Source organism: Bos javanicus, chromosome 3 (assembly GCF_032452875.1).
Source record: "Bos javanicus breed banteng chromosome 3, ARS-OSU_banteng_1.0, whole genome shotgun sequence".
Lineage (NCBI taxonomy): Eukaryota > Metazoa > Chordata > Mammalia > Artiodactyla > Bovidae > Bos > Bos javanicus.
Window position 1 is genome coordinate 68,931,163 of NC_083870.1, and position 20,316 is coordinate 68,951,478.

Consider the following 20,316-nt stretch of genomic DNA (forward strand, 5'->3'; position numbering starts at 1 on the left):
TCTGCAGTGATTTTGGAGCCCAAAAAATAAAGTCTACCACTGTTTCCCTATCTATTTGCCATGAAGTGATGGGACCAGATGCCATGATCTTTGTTTTCTGAATGTTGAGCTTTAACCAACTTTTTCACTCTTCTCTTTCACTTTTATCCAAAGGCTTTTTAGTTCTTCTTCACTTTCTGCCATAAGGGTGGTGTCATCTGCATATCTGAGGTGATTGATATTTCTCCCGGCAATCTTGATTCCAGCTTGTGCTTCCTCCAGACCAAAATTTCTCATGATGTACTCCGCATATAAGTTAAATAAGCAGGGTGACAATATACAGCCTTGATATACTCCTTTTCCTATTTGGAACCAGTCTGTTGTTCCAGGTCCAGTTCTAACTGTTGCTTCCTGACCTGCATACAGATTTCTCAAGAGGCAGGTCAGGTGGTCTGGTATTCCCATCTCTTGATGAATTTTCCACAGTTTATTGTGATCCACACAAAGGCTTTGGCATAGTCAATAAAGCAGAAATAGATGTTTTTCTGGAACTCTCTTGCTTTTTCCATGATCCAGCGGATGTTGGCAATTTGATCTCTGGTTCCTCTGCCTTTTCTAAAACCAGTTTGAACATCTGGAAGTTCACGGTTCACATATTGGTTAAGCCTGGCTTGGAGAATTTTGAGCATTACTTTACTAGCATGTGAGATGAGCGCAATTGTCTGGTAGTTTGAGCATTCTTTGGCATTGCCTTTCTTTGGGATTAGAATGAAAACTGACCTTTTCCAGTCCTGTGACCACTGCTGAGTTTTCCAAATTTGCTGGCATATTGAGTGCAGCATTTTCACAGCATCATCTTTTAGGATTTGAAATAGCTCAACTAGATTTCCATCACATCCACTAGCTTTGATCGTAGTGATGCTTTCTAAGGCCCACTTGACTTCACATTCCAGGATGTCTGGCTCTAGGTGAATGATCACACCATTGTGATTATCTGGGTCATGAAGATCTTTTTTGTATAGTTCTTCTGTTTATTCTTGCTACCTCTTCTTAATATCTTCTATTTCCTAAAGGCTCTAAAGGCTCTGCTTATTTAACTTATATGCAGAGTACATCATGAGAAATGCCAGGCTGGATGAAGCACAGGTGGAATCAAAATTGCCAGGAGAAATATCAATAACCTCAGATATGCAGATGACACCACCCTTACAGCAGAAAGTGAAGAAGAATTAAACAGCCTCTTGATGAAAGTGAAAGAGGAGTGTGAAAAAGTTGGCTTAAAACTCAACATTGAAAAAACTATTATCATGGCATCTGGTCACATCACTTCATGGCAAATAGATGGGGAAACAGTGGAAACAGTGACAGATTTTATTTTGGGGGCTCCAAAATCACTGTAGATGGTGAGTGCAGCCATGAAATTGAAAGATGATTTCTCCTTGGAATAAAAGCTATGACCAACCTACGGTCATATTTAATATTTTAATATGACAGCATATTAAAAGGCAGAGACATTACTTTGCCAACAAAGGTCTGTCTAGTCAAAGCTAAGGTTTTCCCAGTAGTCATGTATAGATGTGAGAGTTGGACTATAAAGAAAGCTGAGCACTATAAAGAAAGCTGAAGAATTAATGCTATTGAACTGTGGTGTTGGAGAAGACTCTTGAGAGTCCCTTAGACTGCAAGGAGATCAAACCAGTCAATCCTAAAGGAAATCAGTCCTGAATATTCATTGGAAGGACTGATCCTGAAGCTGAAGCTCCAATATTTTGGCCATCTGATGCGAAAAACTGACTCATTGGAAAAGACCCTGATGCTGGGAAATATTGAAGGCAGGAGGATAAGCGGATGACAGAGGATGAGATGGTTGGATGGAATCACTGACTCAATGAACACAAATCTGAGCAAGCTCTAGAAGTTGGTGATGGACAGGGAAGCCTGGAGTGCTGCAGTCCATGGGGTCGCAAAGAGTCAGACACAATTGAGCAACTGAACTGAACTGAAAACTTATGACTGCCCAGGCTAAATGAAGATTTCAGCAGCTTCATCTGCCAATAATATTTTAGTTTTATTATCACTTTCAAATGAACTGGTGTATTTGCTTATCCAAAGTTTAAAGATTTCCCAGATGTCACACTGCCGTTAAAGCATGAACACACAAAATGGATCCAGTACAAGATCCTGGTCTAGCTCCTTGACTTCAGGGAACATGTATCTTAAATGTAACTGATTGTACCACACCCAGGGACAAAAATGCCATTTTATCTTACACCCTTCTAGTAGAAATTCTGGCTGTATAATCATTAAGACTACCATATTTGGAACAAGCAATGTCAAATGTCAATAATGCTTCAATGAACACAGGTGCAGATATCTTTTCAAGTCAGTATTTTCATTTCCTATGGATAAATACCCAGACATGGATCACTGGATCATAGGGTACTTTTTTAAATTTTTTGAGGAACAGCTAAACTATGTTTCACAGTGGCTGCAGTGCATAAGGGTTTTTTCCCCCTGTCCTTGCTAACATTTGTGATTTCTTATCTTTTTGATAAGAGCCATTCTAACAGGTATGAGGTGATACCTTATGACTGTTTCAATTTGTATTTCCTCATGATTAGTGATGTTGAGCACCTTTCCGTGTACCTGTTGGCCATTTAAATGTCTTTTTTGGAAAAATATTCAGATCCTCTGCCCATTTTTTAATTGGATTGTTTGTTTTTGTTTGCTGTGCTATTGAGTTGAATGAGTTCTTTACACATTTTGGGTACTAACCAATCAGACATATGATTTGTAAATATTTTCTCCCAGAATATGATCAGTCAGGCAAGGAAATAAAATCATCTTATATGCATTTTTTAAAGTTCCTTCTAGCTGCTATGCAAAGAACTGATTCCAGAGTGATGAAGAAGAGGAGACATCTGGTGGGATGCCCAGATGAATAAAATGTAGCCATCCCAGCTAGTTTGCCTGATAATACTCATGCTTATTCATCAAGATTCTGTTCAAGTATCTGCTCAACTTAGGGCTCAATTGAGCTAAGAGTTTTAAATAAATGTCTGCCAAAGTGTAAACTAGTTTAAAAGTTCTTCCAATCAAAAAATTATTTTGGAATTCCTTGACTTTTTTATATTCAGTTTAACTCAGATCAAAATTATTTTCAAAAGCTCTTTTGAAGTATAGTTATATTTCATCAAAAGTCCTATATGATTGTCTCCTTTAGAGGTAGGAAAGCCAAGAGTTAAAAGCAGGGCATTCTGAGTCACACAAATCTGAATTTAATCCCTTCACTTCACTACTTGGGAGATTTACTCAACTTTCCTAGGCCTGCTTCTCCATCTGTAAAATGGGAATACAAACACCTCAAACAGATGCTGGAAAGTTTCGCCCACATAATGCAAGGTGATTAGCTCAGTGCCTGTCATGCGGCAGGTGCTCAGTACATAACAACTGCTGCCAGGACAGTATTACTGTCCTTCCAAGGCAGGGCTGGAAGACTGTTGCTACATAATGACCCCCAGGGCAGAATGACCTAACATCCTCCTTAAGAGCAGTAGTGTCAACTGAACATGAGTCAGCTCTACCACACAGAGTTTAAACAACCCAAGATAATGTCCAGATCTAAGATTCCTTCATTAAACAGAAAGTTCAACAACCTGAACAACCGATAATTTATTTGTATAAAATGTTTAGTTTAATTCTGTTATTGGCTTTTTCTTATTTCATGGATAAAACTCCAAGCTCTGCTATAAACAAGCACACTTACATCTTTGGCACATTTTTATTTCCAGCATTCTATTTGAAATTCTGCCTGTGTAATCATTGTAGCAAAATCATAATTGGGACAAGTAATTTCCAAATATGAAGGACAATGACCAGAGTCATTTCAAGGACTTGAAGTATTCTAAAATAAGACAATAAAATATTCTCTCTGATCCAATATCTCTACCACACTTAATGATCTATTTAAATCCCATTAGTTTCCCCATTTCTAAAGGATAAAAGTCCACACTACTTGGTAGGACCAACATGACCACTCACGATCTGACTCCAACTATATCATTTCCTCCGGCTCCCAAAACCAACTTGGTGACAGTCATCCACAACTTTTCACTGTTCCCCAAAATGACCTGTTCCTTCATGCCACCATATCTTTGCACCTACAATTCTTTTTTGCCTGAAATTAATTCATTAAATCATTCATTTCTTTTCTTGACTATACTATGCTAGATGCTAGGCATACAGTGATCAACAAAATAACCATGATTTCTGCCCTTTCAGTTTTTTGACTGACAGGTAAACAAACAAATATGCATGTATTCATATATTAAGAAAATGTTAAATATACAATAAATAGGGAAGCATAATAGGGAATATCATGAAGTTATATTTCATTGACATAAATCAGCAAAGGCCTGTCCAAAGCAGTAAACTTTAACTAAGGGCATGAAAGGTAGGAAGAAATAGCCTCAAGGAGAACCTGGGCCCAAAGTATGGCAGGCAGGGGGATAACAGCTCAAAGGTTCTGAAGCACAGAGGAACTTGGCATGGTCCAAGAACTGGATGGAATGAAAATAATCAGGGGACCAAGATGTAGGTGATTTCTCAAAAAGACGCAGGAGCAAGGTCATGCGCACTTGTGAGCTTTGGAAAGGAGTTGTTATCCAAAATGAAATGGAAAGCCACCAAAAAGTTTAGATAAGGAAACTGACATGACCTGATTTACCTTTTAAAAATCACTTTGGTTTCCCTGTGGAGTTATTCCAGGAAAAAGGTGAAGAAGGAAGGACAAGGAGACCAGTCAAGAGGAAAAATTGCCTGGCAACCCTCATCTAGTCAGAATGACAGTCTCATGTATCCCTCGTCTAGTCAAAATGACAGTCTCATGCTCATTGAGAAATTCCACCTCCACTTGGAAACTAATGCCACCAGGTCTGACTTGATCGAGTGGCTCTTCTAAAGGTATCTGAATCAAAATTCTTCAAAGGCATAAAATAAAACACCTCAAAGAATATATTTTTTAGTTTAGTTTATCCAGTCAATAATCAAGAAAGTTTTTAAAAATCTCCACAAGCTCCTTTGAAGTGGGTTGATTTTATATCAGAATGGATTTCAATAGTCTTAGGTGATTCTCTGCATTAGGAGGTAGAACACCAAAGTGTGGGCCGGGGGGCAAGGGGAGGGGAGGCGGAGAGATCTGTAGTCTGCTGCACGCTTGGTACGTATACGGACACCAGAGCCAAACTGCCTGGGTTCAGTTCTCACTACTGCCAAAAGCAGCTTGGTGACCTTACCTAACCACTCTGGGCCTTGGTTTCCTTATCTGAAAAATAGGAATTAAATGACACAATAAGTCTAAAGTGCTGAGAACAGTGCCTGGCCCTTACTGCATATAGTAAATGCTAATTAATACAAATAATTATAAAATAACATGTTCACACAAATTTTACACTCACTAGCCAAAGAACCTGGGGCAAAGAACTAAAGTTTTCTGCAAGCATCAGTGTTTCCTCCCAAGTAAAACAGATATGATAATAATAGTATTTTTCTAATAGGACTTTTGAATATTAAAGGAAACCATATATATTCCTTAAACACAGTGTCTACCATAAAGTGCCCAGAAAATGCATACTGATGTTATTTTATTCATTAGGTTATTAAATTACTGTGGGCAAATTTCAAATAGGTTTGCTCATGTATGACTATAGGAATATTTTCTTTGACCGAACTCCTGAATTCAAATTCTACCTTCTCCTTTAATAAGGGTACAATCTTGGGGAGGTCACTTAGCTTAAGTAAACCTCTCCAACCTTCAATTTCCCCATCTATATGGGAAATGTACAATAATACCTATCTTATAAGATTGAAAGAATTAAATGAGATAATACAAAGCTATAAAGCCCCAACACAGTAACTGTAAGCACTCAGTAAAGCTGACTCATTGGAAAAGACTCTGATGCAGGGAAAGACAAGGCAGAAGGAAAAGGGGACAACAGACGATAAGATGGTTAGATGGCATCACCAACTCAATGGAGTTTGAGCGAACTCCAGGAGATGGTGAAGGACAGGAAAGCCTGGCATGCTGCACTCCATGGGGTCCCAAAGAGTTGGACATGACTTAGCAACTGAACAACAACAAAGGTAGATTATTGTTACAGTTACTATTATTCATACAGGCCATAATTTTGAAAAAAATTAAAATCTTCAGCTTCTGTTTTATCTTCATTCCCTTTGCCTCACCTCTTACCCACAGTACTTGACTTACTTCTCTCTAACTGCTTGGTAATAAACTTCCTCTTCGTGGAAGAAAAGAGGGATGGGGAAAGGTCAAACACAGATCCCTTTAACCTATACAAATCTGGAAAAATATATAGTGAATTACAATTGTTCCAATACAGAACTCTAGAGTGGTATTTGGTTCAGATGTCATTTCTTTAAGTAAAATTTGAATATCGAGGTACAAAATGGATGAGAAGAAAACAAACCCCAATTTATCAGTAAGTTATAAGTCACATGTAGAAATCTTGGTTCAGCTCAAGTCATCAACCAGGTCGCTATGGTTAAACAGCAAGCAGAATTAAATAAATATTAAACCTGCCAAGGAGCAAATAATTAAGTGACATAAACCAGGGTACAAGAGAGAGAGATTTTCTAACTCCCAACTGAAAGAATGTAAAGAATAAACAAGAAAACATCATAAGGTGTCGTTGGTTCAGGTACCTGTTACTACTGGAGAATTTTCAGCAGTATCTTGAATTTTCTTCAAGAACTAGGGAGAAAGAAAGGAGGACAAGGTGGAGAAAGTCAGTAATGAAAGAGCAAAGTAGTAGCAAAGTCAGCCACTAGGCCATGGCAAAGGTGTGTGGGATGACATCCATCGGCTGTCATCAATGCCACACCACTGAGTCTACACCAGGAGCCCCGGTGGCTCAGCGGTAAAGAATCTGACAGCGATACAGGAGATGCAGGAGGTGAGGGTTTGATCCCTTGGAGGGGAAGATCCCCTGGAGGAGGAAATGGCAACCCACTTCCGTATTCTTGCCTAGAAAATTCCATGGACAGAGGAGCCTGGTGGACTATGGTCCATGAGATCACAAAGAGTTGGACACGACAGTGACTGAACACACACAGAAAAGACTCAGGTTTCCCGGAGTAGAATTCCTATTGGAACGGTTTTTACCTTGGGAACTCACTCTGCAAGATATTTCATTTGCTTGGCAACAGAGTTCCACAAGGCTTCCCTTGTACAGCGAAGATTTACAAGGCTGAGATGATGGTTCTTTAGACACAGCCAGCTGAACTCAGGTTCTGCCACCCACAAGTTCCTGCGTCCCCAAGTTTGGCCATTTCCAGTTTCTGCCACCTGTGGCTTCTGCTCATCCCAGTTCTGCTGTCCACCAAATTACAGAAAGTTTCCAAAAGCAAAAACTTGGATCTGCCTTGTGCTGGCAACTATTTACATTGTACTTACAACTTTTTACATAAAATGTACATTGTATTAGTGTCAGTATTCAAAGATTGGGCTTCCCTGGTGCCTCAGAAGGTAAAGAATCCACCTGCAATGCAGGAAACCTGAGTTCAATCCCTGGGTCGGGAAGATCCCCTGGAGAAGGGAACAGCTACCCACTCCAGTATGCTTGCCTGGAGAATTCCACCGACAGAGGAGCCTGACAGGCTACAGTCCCAAAGAGTCAGACAAGACTGAGCAACTAACACACAATGAAAGATGACTTAAAGCATGTAGATAGACATGCATAGGTCATATACAAATACGATGCTATTTTATATAAGGGACTTGAGCATCCTCAGATTTTGGTATCACCATGGGTGTTGGAACCAATCCCCAGGAGACAGATGGATACCTGGATACCAGCTGTACTTGATGATGATCTCTTTAACACCTGTACTGGGGACAGGCTAGGAGGCCAAAGGTGAAAGTGGAAAAATCAGAAAAATGGGCTCCACAATAAATAAAGGCACATAAATGGAGATCCAGGAGAAAGCAAACATTTAGAGATTTATTTTCTTTTTCATGCCAATATAAGCCTATAAGAGATTAAATCAGCAGTTTCCAATGCTTTTTGTTACTTATTAAAGTCCCAAACAAGGCTATGAATCATCAACATGGAAAAAACAAAAGCTATCATCTTTCACCAGGCCTCATTTTTCCCATTCCTAATTCTAAAATAATGACTTTTTAAATATGAGATTAAGTCAATAATTAAGAAAGTGAACTCTAGCACTAACCCATTAACTTCCACTACCAAAGCCAGGACCATCTGACTACAGAAGCTGTTTCCTACACCCCCAGGTCTTCTTGTTAGCCACAGAGAAACGAGGGTCACAATATGAGAAAGGGCTTGACATACAATCAGCAGGAACCAAATTTCTGGTTTATAAATCATCATAAACTGATTTTGAAACTGATTTGAAAGAAATAGAGTTTCTAGAAATACAAGAGGCATGGCACCAGTGACAGATTCATTTCAGACCCAGTCCCTTGCTATCAGACACAGAGGCACAAGCATTTCAACATTCATGGTGGCCTGAGTCCCATAGCATCAGAAAGCTTGGAGTTTAATGAGAACAATGTAGGCAGAAATCAAACAATCACAATGCCTGAAAAGGCCATTAGAATGCACTTGACTCAAATTTGTAGTTGAGGGCTTCCCTGGTGGCTCAGATGGTAAAGAATCTGCCTGTCAACACAGGAGACCCAGGTTCAATCCTTGGGACAGGAAGATCCCCTAAAAAAGGCAATGGCAACCCACACCAGTATTCTTGCCTGGAGAATTCCATGGACAGAGGATCCTGGTGAGCTACAGTCCATAGGGTCACAGAGTCAGACACGACTAAGTGACTAACACACACACAGCTTTGAAGCCATTCATAACTCAGCAGCAATTTATTGAGCAGGATGTAGTATGATAGGGCTAAATGAAGTATGATTGGCATCAAGCAGCATCACCTGGAGGCTTGCTGGAAATGCAGATTCTTAGATGCCAGTCCAGAACTATGGAATCATAAACTCTGGAGGTGGGGCTTAGAAATCTCTGATGTAAAAAGCCCTTCAGGAGGTCCTGTAGTTCAAGCTGAGCAGCAGTGTGGTCAGCTTATCTGTGAGAAGCAATGGACTTAGGGATTAAGCTTTGGAGTCTGAATCCCAGTCCCACTGTGTGAATTTGGGGAGTTACTTATCCTCTCTGGGCTTCAGTTTCCTCTTTCACATGGAGTTCTTGGCTCCATATTCACTAAATATCCCTGATATTCATGATGTGAGGCCCAGGTGTGAGTACCCTGACTGCCCCTGACCCTGGCTTTTACAGTAAGAACTCAACAGTTCAGCATAGGCTTGCACACTTTATCTGTAAAGAGAAAGATAGTGAATATTTAAGGCTTTGCAAGCCACAAAGTCTACATGTGGCTTTCTCACGTCAGCTTTCTAAAGTCTGCCATTACAGCACAAAAGCACACCAAGACACTAAGACATGAATAAACATGGCTATATTCCAGTAAAACCTTATTCAAGGACATCGATATTGGAATTTTTTAACATTTTCACATCATTAAATCTTCTTTTTTTTATTGTTTTCAACCATTTTAGAACACAAAACCCATTCTGAACTTGCACACTACATATAAACAGGCACCAGGCTGGATCTGACCCAAGGGCTATTAGTTTGCGGACCTTGGTCTAATGTTCTCGCATTAACAAAGCTGTTATGCGATATGAACTAGAGTTTCCTCATCTGTCGGATGAAAGTAATAATACCCATCCTGTAATCTTGCTGAGGGATAATAAATATCTGTAAAATATCTGCGAGCTGTCTGCCAGAGAGAAGGTACTCAACAAACGGCACCTGCTGTCATTATGACAATGAAACATTCTCCACGTGAAAAATTGCTAACACTCTATGATTCAGGAAATCTAGGCAGAGCCGGGCAGGCTGTACAACTCAGTACAGGCAAGCAAAACTGCGCTGCAGGTTTACAAAGTGATTTACTCTAAGTACCACCAGACGTACACCTATTAGCATATTGCTGAATTTATAGACACAAATAAACAGTCAAAAAATAAGCAAACTGTACAAAGGAATTCCAATCACCTTACCGTCTTGACTTAAAAGAAGACTTGTGGTTTATTCTGTATGTCTAAATTGCTGCCGTATGTGTACCGCCCTCCTGGAGCAAAGGAACTATTCAAATAAAAGTGCATAAAGTCTGTCTCTGACCTCAAAGCCTCCAGTTCACCCTACCTCACTAAGACCAAAGCAGCACTCTCCTGGGAGAATTCACAGCTGCTCAACATCTGGGGGGCCAATCAGGCTCAGGATATGAAAAAGCATAGGACTCCATTTCAGATGAAATTTTAAGGGCTCATCAAAGGCTTAAATGCATCTTTGGAGCAACTTAGACATGTGAATCTACTTTTTAAACTGAACATTTTATAAAATCTAAATAGAGATCAAGTATTTGTGATGAAACTTTGTCATCCAAATTGAAATATGCTGCAATGGCAAAATATACACAGACATGAAGACTTATGAAACAAGTTAAATAGCTTATTTATAAGTTGATATTGACTCCAAATTAACATTAACATGTTTTGAATATTTGGGGTTAAATAAATTATTAAATAAATTCTGCCTACTTCTTTTTGCTTTCTTTTTAATGTGGTTCTTACAAATAAAAAATTACCTAAGTGGCCTGCATTATATTCCTACTGGATAGTACTGCTGCAGAATATTAAATAAAGGCATTATTGTCATTACTCAAACTCATCACAAAACTGGAATCAGACTTGGAGTCCGTAACACGGTCTTTTTCCTGTCCACACCCTAGAGAACAGCTCTTCTTTCTTGGTTACCCTTTTCCCTGATTGATAAGGCAAACCCTTTACAGAGAGAGACTTTCTCATCTCTTTCTCCAAAGTCAGGCACACCGTTGGGGCCAAGAACACCAAACAACTATACCAGGAATCGCAGCCCTGCTCTCCGCAGGTATGTCCTCCTATTGTCCGAAGGAGGGGAATTGTCTAAGGACAGTCATTTGCTCGCTCCAATCCTTAAAATCTAAGATGAGCTCCACATGCACAGTTTAAGCCCACATTACAACCCACTCCCAATGCAGGACATATACATTTTACTTCGTTTCCTTGTGATCGTGATCTTTCAGAGCAAGATGCAAACAGAGTTTTCAAAACTGACCGAACCTTTTATTTTGTGTCTGGTAAACACACAGCTAATAAATTCCCTAGGAAACAGATTTGAATGTTAGACAGAAGTCCCTTCCAAAAAAGGATCTTACATACAAGGGTTTTCAAACCTCAATACATATTAAGATATGATTGAATAAATGTGGGTGCCCATTTCTCTTTATATTTACTATGTGTATGTAGAGAGACATATTTTTTACACAAACACTAGAATGTCTTAGGACAAGGACTCTCTTTTCCTGGCCCCTGAGCAATCTCTTTAGGAGTTAACTGTTTCCAGTCTCCCAAATACCAGAAGTTGTAAGCCCCCACCCCTCCACATCTCACAGGAAATGAAACAGAGGCCTGGAGATGTGGGGTGTGGACAAAGGGCTCTCTGAAAATATTACCTACCCTGAGGCTGCTGTTTATTGAAGTCTCTGGATGCCCTAGGCCAAGATCTCTGATTTAGTGACTTTAAATCAAGTTAAAATCAGAACCAGAGTGCACTTTTAATTCTCCAGCTGAGGAAGAAAGAAAACAATAGTGAAATCACAGATAATCTCTTCACCGCATTTGAGTCCTTTTCTTTACCCTCCTGCTGACAAACCCTGACAAAGCTGCTAACAGGGAAAGGAATGAACCAATTTGAGGCTTAGCTCCTTTGACTTTTCCAGGCTCTGGTGGGAGTGCTAATTGGCATTGAAACGCATAAAAGGTGTAGATCAGAGTAGCCAGGGACCAACAGGATCTGGCTAATCCATAAACTGAATAATGAGCCTTTTAATAACTAGGAGCTAAACTGCAGCTTTCTGTAATGGGATCCTGATAACACTTGTTTAAATCTACTCTGTTCAATTAGAAAAATGCCTTCCTCCACTTTTTGCTGAATCCAGAAAACAGAGGACTTATCCCATCTCCAACCCTCGGGGATAAGTATGTGTTAAATTCTCACAGATAAAAACTTTTCTCCTGGGGAGGAGATACCATAACTTTTCCCAGACCTCTGATGGAAAGCTTAGTGGGTTCCCTCTGCTTTCCTCAAATCTAAACTCTTCTTTACTAGTCCCCAAGATAGGTTTTCTTGATTCAAGCTGTTATCTAATTATTAATAATACTAATAATCATTTGCGTATGTGTACAGCACATTCTACTTTTCAAAGTACATTCACAAGCTTTATCTCTTTTGGATGCCAACACCACCCCAGGGGGGATCTTGGTTGGGAAGCCTGAAGCTTATATAATCTGTGGTTCTCTTTAAGAAAATGAATATAATATTATAAATACAAAAATGCCAGAACCTCTTCAGAGCCTTGAGGTGGGGGAGGGGGTGGGAGGGGGGCAGATCCTGAAGCTTGGCCTAACAGTAAATCCAACTCTATTACTCTTCTGTTTCACTCCCACCTTCAAAGGGACACAGGAGTTTCTCAGGAAAGTGGGGGTGTGTAGTCATGAGACTTGCTCAGGGTCAAAAGGCTATTAATAATTTAGAGGCAGAGTTAGAACCTTATTTCCACACTCTCTGTGGCCCTTCTATATCCTCCAGTTCCTCTGTCACAAAGGAAACTCTGAGGAAGGGATAACTAAAAATAACACAGCTAAAAATGAGCCCCATCAGGAGTATGTTAGGAAGCTGTGTAGATTCAGACGATGGTGAAATAGACTCAAAGCTCCTGTGAACATTCACCAAATTGGCCCTGAAGGTAAAATACACATTACATCACCCACCAGAGCCAGGTTCAACCCCACCTTCACCACTTACTAACCATAGGACCTGGGACAAGTTAATTAGCTTCTCTGAACTTCAGTATCCCAGGTATCAAACCGCGTCTCCTGTGTCTCCTGCACTGGCAGGTGGATTCTCTACTACTGAGCCACCTGGAAAGCCAGTAAAAGTTTACATGAGAAGATATATGAAAAGCAGGCAGCCAAGGACCCAGCCTGAACACACTCTAGGAGTTCACTAGAGAACAATTGTTAATGCTGCTGTTGTTCTCAATCCATCCAAAGAGCAAAGTTTTACATAAGCAACTCATTCCCCGAAGTAAGCTGATGGAAATTGCAAAAGCACCTGCTCAGACACCATGAGCCTAAAAATGAGGCCGGGCAACTACTGAGACTTCAGCATCCTTTGGGCAGCAGAGAGAAATGTCATAAAGCAGATTTATTAAACAAAGTGCCTTGTCTATTCTATGTGCTGGGGTTATCTTAGAGTTTCAGGATTACAACCTGTGTACCTGTGACATTTCTGTGGCTGTCCAGTCTGAGTGAAGCCATATTATTTTCCTTTGACATCTCACAGTTTGAGAAACACAAATTATGGTTGCGAAAGTTGGAGTTTGTTTTTTGTTTTTTGCTTTTGCTTTTATCATTTCTTTTAACCCAGAGAATCAAAATGATCGTAACACAAGGTAAGTCACTCCTATACTTTCCTCTTTCTCCGTCCAAGTCCAGTTCTCGGTTCTCCCTCCCTCCAGATTTCAAATTGGCTCCAGATTTTATATGAGAAGCAATCACAGATCTAAAAGAAACAAAACTGAGAAGCAACTTAAGAAAACTAATTGATAGACTACAATCTACTTGCTTATGTTAGAGTGAAAAATCCACGCTATATCTAAAAAGAATTCAGCTATTCCTAGAAGAGGCCAAGTTAGACTGTTGTCTCTAATTAGCATCTCAAAAAAAGTGTATCATTTACACAGTTAATATCTTGTTATTGTTGTTGTTTTGTCACTAAGTCGTATCCAACTCTTTTATGACCCCATGGACTATAGCCCACCAGGCTCTTCTGTCCATGGAATTTCCCAGGCAAAAATACCAGAGGGGGTTGTCATTTCCTTCTGCAGGAGATCTTCCCAACCCGGGGACAGAATCTGTGTCTCCTTCATTGGCAGGTGGATTATTTACCACTGAGCACCTGGGAAGCCCATTCAATATTTAGGAATCTCTTTACTAAGAGTCAGACTAGTTGTTATGGATATCAAGTTGAATAAGACAAGACCTTTCTTGCCCCCAATATTCAATTACATAACTACCAACACCACCACTCAAATATTCCTATACCCTAGGTATTCCTTTCTTTTCACTGAGTCTATAGTCTTACTTACAGCAAGAACAGTATTCATTTACTATACAGTCCATGGAATTCTTCAGGCCAGAATACTGGAGTGGGTAGCCCTTCCCTTCTCCAGGGGATCTTCCCAACCCAGGGATCGAACCCAGGTCTCCCACATTGCAGGTGGATTCTTTACCAGCTGAGCCACAAGGGTAGCCTAAGAATACTGGGGTGGGTACCTATCCCTTCTCCAGCAGATCCTCCTGACCCAGGAACCGAACCAGGGCCTCCTGCATTGCAGACAGATTCTTTACCAACTGAGAAATCAGGGAAGCCCTCAATATGCTTAGGAAACACTAGCTGATCAACCTACTAAAGTCCCTGGGCTTTATGAATTCATAATAAAACAAAAGAGTTGAGCATATAAACAGCTAATTTACACTACAGGGTAATACTTGTCCACTACAGAGACAAAAACCAAGCCATGGGGCCACAAAGGAAGACTGCTGAGGCAGAGGAGGGTTTGACTGCAGATGTGACACTGAAATAGGAGTTGAAAGATAAGTTGAACTCTGTCAGAGGAGGAAAAGTGATAGCAGAGAGAATTTCCTGCAGTGAAAACAGCCGGGATGATAACAACTAATAGCAAATACTTATCAAGGACTTATTATGTGTCAGGTTCTATTCTATAGAAGTTAGCTCATTTATTCCTCATAACCTAAAGAAGTAGACACTATTTCTGCTCCCATTTCACAGATGAGGAAACTGAGGCTTAGAGATTTCACTGCTGGAATAGGTTGGTCTGACATTAGAGACCATGCTTTTGCCATTTCCTTCTCCAGGGGATTTTCCCAACCCAGGGATCAAACCCCGGGTCTCCCGCATTGCGGGCAGACACTTTACCATCTGAGCCACCAAGGAAACCCCTTCAACCCCTATACTATACTACAAAGGCACAGAACCATGAAAGGAGGTATATCTGAAGATTTGGAGTTCATCTAGATAAGTATCTAGATCATAGGTAAGGGAGTAGCAGGCAGTGAGGCCAGATATGCGGGCAGGGGCTAGATTTGGAAGGAACCTGAATGCCAAGCTAAATAGCTGGGCTTCTCCTTCAGGGGCTGGGGAACCAAGACAAGCATTTAAGCCTACAAATGGTTTGATGAGCACTGTGCTTCAGCACAGTAATCTGAGAGTGATGTGGAAGGTGGGCGAGTTTATGAAGAGCCTGAAGGAAAGGAGACTATTTCAAAACACAGACCAAATATGAGGTTCTGGACAAGACAGAGGTGACAGGGATGGAGGATAATGTGCAGAATTGACAGATTTTCCTGAGATAGAATTGATGCAGCATGGTGAAGGATTAGGTCTAGAGCAGTGGGGGAAGAGTAAATGAGAAGACACCAAGCCCATACATAACTGGATATCAACACTCATCAAATTTCCCATCAATCAAGATCAAGGTAGGGACTTCCCTGGTGGTACAGTGGTTAAGACTCTGAGCTTCCATTCCACTGTAGGAGGTATGGGTTTGACCCCTGATTAGGGAATTAAGATCCTGCACGTCTCACAGCAGGGCCCTCCAAAAAAGGATCAATGTCATACAAGGACAGGTGACAGGTAGAGAAGATAACAGTAGCTTAGTCACGCGCCTATTGTGCTATTGTCTAACTGCTTCAAGTTCCTAAGTCTCAGCAACCTGGCAAAACCATAATCTTTTCCAAGGCAGAAAGAAGTGTCCTGTGTCCACATGTCAACTCAGTGTACATTTCAGCACAGAATCCAAAAAAAGAACCTTAATACAATTCACTAAATATATGTTAAACATCAAAGGTATACATGAAACTGTTCTCAAAAAGTAACTGCTGGCCAAAGATAGAAATCATTAAAGAAAATATGAATAGGTTTTCATTATAGCAAATACTAATCTGTAATTTATAAGAGAAGAAAATCAAATGACTTTTATAAATTTAAAAGTTTTATTTTACTAATAACCAAATAAATACTAAGTAAATATCTTCCTTGTCTACCAAATTTCAAAGACTTTTAAAACACCCTATGGAAAGAGAGTGGCCCTTTATTTGCTTGTTCACAATGGCCTAGCTCCCCAGAAGAGCTGCCTAACCAGAAGCACGGCAAGAAATGAACCTACTAAGACGTGAGGCTGTTTTTTACTGCAGTAAACTAGCCTATTCTAACTAATGTGAAGATATTCCCATTTAACCTGTAGAATAACCCATTGAGGAATGCATGATCATCTCCATTTCAGAAACTGAGGCAATGAAATCAAGAAACTTATTAGTGGTTGCACAAACAGTAAGTGGTGGAACCATAAACAAAACCCACATATTTCTTCAAAGTCCATGCAGTGTAGAGTAAGTATATATTCCGCAATTAAATGATTATTGAGGTAATCATTATTCCATTATGAGAACCAGCTTTACACATGGGCAGAATGGGCTCTTACTATGCATAAAACCTTGAGTGGATAATCTGTATGGCCCCCAAAGACCACCATTTGCTGCCACAGTATAGGCTCCTCCTCTTAGCTAGTCAAGGATTCCTATTTAGGGTCACTATTTAGGCAATAATGATAGGTTAATCCACCTCTTTGTATCTCAGTTTTCTCATAATGTAAAAATGTAAAATAAGATCTACCTCTAAATTCTGTTGAGAAGACTATATTTTGCCCACGGAATAAAGTTGACCCTGCCTCAAAAGTTATCCTTCTAAAACACAAGCTTCATCACACTACATCATATTCAATCTTCAAATTACAGTTCAAATCATATATGAGTGAGAAGTCCATCCCGATTGTCCAATTAGAGGGTTCATTGCTTTCTCTCTCCATGCTTCTCTCTTATGCCTTCCACAGACCTATTACTCTTCACATTGTAACATAAACATTCATTTACTTTTCTATCCCCCTTACTATACTGGAAGCCAATTGAGAATGGAGTCATTGGCTTATACATTTTGTGATACCTACAGCAAGCCTAGGGCCAGTTATGGCAGAAAATATTTCATCAAAAGCAACAAAAACAGTATATCATCTTACCCTCATAAAACCCTGTCAGCCATTCTACAGCTTGGGCAAATTGATGTTCCAAGTTGCAGTGACTGTCTAATATATGCAGGAGATCAAGCCTGCATGGAATCTAGGTGTATGGACTGTCCACTGCACCACACATGGCCCTTCAAAGACAAGGAGAAAAGGTCTACCACAGGCCATCAAGACCATCGTTGCACAATGGTACTTTGTTTCTCGAAGGTGATAAGGATTCTGAATGGTTTTAGGGCAACTTAGAAAGTCATCACATGGGAAGGTATAGGGACACAGTTAAAATATAAAGAAGGCTGGCAGATCTGAATCTAAGTCCAGGTTCACCCTGCCCTTAACCCTGTTCCCTTGGATAAATCTCTTAAACTCAGGAGCCTCTGCTTCCTCATCTGTAAAATGGGATTTTAAACAATGATACTCACCTTGTAGGGCTTGACATAAGAATAACAGTTATATGAAATGAGCTGAGGATATAGTAAAGGTTAATTACACTGTAGTTATTATTATTTATGAGGGAAACTAGCACATACTGAATGCCCGTTCCACGAAGTATTTTTCATATCTTATATTATTTCATCCCCACAGCAACCCTGTGGAATATTACAACCTTGTGGTGCTGTTACTTTAGTCTTATATTAAGGAAATTGAGACTCAGAGATGATTTAAGTGACTTGTCCAAGGTCACACCGGTAGCATCTGGCAGAGCCTGAGTTCAGACCAAGGTCTTTCTAAGTCCAAAGCCTTTGCTCTTTGCAGTTTACCTGTCTGCACCCCAGCTTGGTTCAGTGGAGAAAAAATAAGGAGCAATCAGATATGTCCCAAATGTCTGAGGTCAGTGTGAGGGGCTAGAAAGGCAAAGTTGGATCAGATTCATCTTAAAATGTCTTAAAAATGTTTGGAACATGTGCAAGATGAGATAGAGAAGAAATCAAAAGGGAAGAAGACAGCCAACAATAAACGTCACACTCAACTTCCCTTTAGGCTAATAACCCAATAAATAGTAGAGATGACTCATATTATATTTCAGTCCTTGTGCTAGAAGTCTCCAAGGTAAAAATCCCACATTGTAGTACGAATGTAAATAATAAAAATGTATTATTTGATCTTGCTACCATTACATCCCAGATAATGTTCCGAAATCAAACAAAGGAAGTTCAGAGAAATCACAGGAAATATCTCATCTCCTTTACTATAAGAAATGGAAACAAACTAGGTTAGTCTCTTATTTGCATCATTAACACCAAGGCATGTTGGAAGAGGATTCAGGTAACTAATATAGCAGTAGATGGCTTCAAATCACTCCACAGAAAAACAAATGCTCCTACACACACACACACATACACACGTATACACACACAAATTTCTGGTGTTTTCCCTCTGTCACACACAGCTTCCCCAAACTTGGAACGAGTAGGCCTTTACACTCTCCAGTCAAGGCCCAGGAAACTTTCATGCTGTGAATGTTTTTGACTCATATACAGTCAGGAGTCAGGTTAGGCACCAGTAGAAACAATAGTGCAGAAAAATGAAAAAACAAACAAATTGAATGAAAAAATAAACAAAATTCCCTGTGGAATAAAAAGTTCTCAAGTGAGGCACTCACACCAAGTCCTCCCACCTGATGCTACAAGGCTGTGAACCTAGAAAGATGTTCACTCCAGGCTAAGAACACACGTGGAGAAAGAAAACTCAACAAAGAAGGGGCGCCTGAGCAGACTCTGAGAGGGAGTGAAATCATTTTGTGTGTTTGTGAGCAAAAGAAAGGTTCAACTGTTTAAATTTTTTAGCCAAAGTTAGGTTTGAAATTCTCTACTAATAAATACATCCTCTTGTGAACTCTTCCGAAGTGGAACTTCGGGCACAGAGTTAGCTGATTTCACAGAAAACTCATTCCTAAGGGACTACCTGTAAACTCAGAAGTTTCTGTCTTCATATGATCAAATGTGAGGTAGAACTCCCTCTGCTCACTCTCATCCCATTCAAAAGCGCTCTACTCCTCAGCACCAATAATCCGTGGCCAGCCTTTGCTCTACTGTGCGTGGCTTCAGAAAGGCCTCAGGCATCGGGGCCGCGGGATTCGCTGGAGCACCCCTCCCCTCCCTGCCATCCCCATTATTCGGCACACAGCCCTTCTCTCCCCTGGAGCCAACAGTCTGCAGTTCCTTCAATGCAGGCGCGAGCAGGCAGGAATGGTGGGAAGAGAAGCCGTGCCAGCTACATGTTTCTGAATCTCCCTCCATATGCATTTGCCAAAGGAACAAAAAGAAAATCAACGCCAGGAAAAGACAACTGAGATGAGGATGCGGTGGGACCGCGGTTGACTCCGCGCCTCTGAGCAGCAAGAGGCTGGCCAACCACGCGTCCGAGCCATAGATGCGATTCGTTACCTTCAGGATGCAGGCCATGGCGCTCCGCCGGCCCTCCTGCCACCGAGCAGCGGGCGCGCCTGGGTCAGGGGCAGTCCCGGCGACAGGCTGGAGGCTGGTACCGCTGCAGGACCGCTCCAGCCCACATTCCCGCAGATCCAAATAAGGGGACCGCGGTGAGAGCTGCGCGGGCACAGGCCCCGCCCCTTGGGTCGTGGGCCCGCCCCCGGTCCCGTCCACTGGCTAGCGGCCTGCGAGGCCCCGCCCCCAGATCACGTGCCGTCCCTGGCGCCTGCGGCTGCCTCTTGGTGCTTGCTACTTTTTCTTTTCTGTTTTTTTCTGTAAACTTCTGTCTGTTCATCGTATATAATGTCGCTCAGCAGCAGGCTGGGAGCTCAGATGGGTCCCGCTGGGGAGAGAAAGTGGCCTTTTCTTCTCCTCGATACGGTCTTCGCTAACAGATCAGAGAACTCATAGCAGACCCTTCACACTTTTAAAGAAGTTTAGTGGGTTTGGAATCATCTCTCTCCAGGCTTTGGGTACATCAAAGGATTCTTCAAAAGTAGCAAAATTCTCCCTAAGCTGGTCAAGGAAAGAGCCTTCATTCTACTTTAAAACCCTGTGATGGCCTTATCTAAAATTAATTTGCCATTAAAAGGGA

At 40.9% G+C, this 20,316-nt stretch overlaps 1 protein-coding gene across 3 annotated transcripts in view; it reads right to left on the minus strand.

The window, feature by feature from the left end:
* The window catches only part of ST6GALNAC3 (ST6 N-acetylgalactosaminide alpha-2,6-sialyltransferase 3), a 631,673-nt gene extending 611,782 nt beyond the window's left edge, over positions 1-19,891 (minus strand). The window contains exon 1 of one of the 3 annotated variants that reach the window (XM_061411550.1): positions 19,677-19,891. In XM_061411550.1, coding sequence (XP_061267534.1) covers positions 19,677-19,694 — 18 coding nt within the window. In that variant the 5' untranslated portion in view covers positions 19,695-19,891. The remainder of the gene's footprint in view (positions 1-19,676) is intronic. The other 2 variants (XM_061411546.1, XM_061411547.1) reach the window with 2 other exon arrangements.
* Positions 19,892-20,316: the final 425 nt, after the last annotated feature.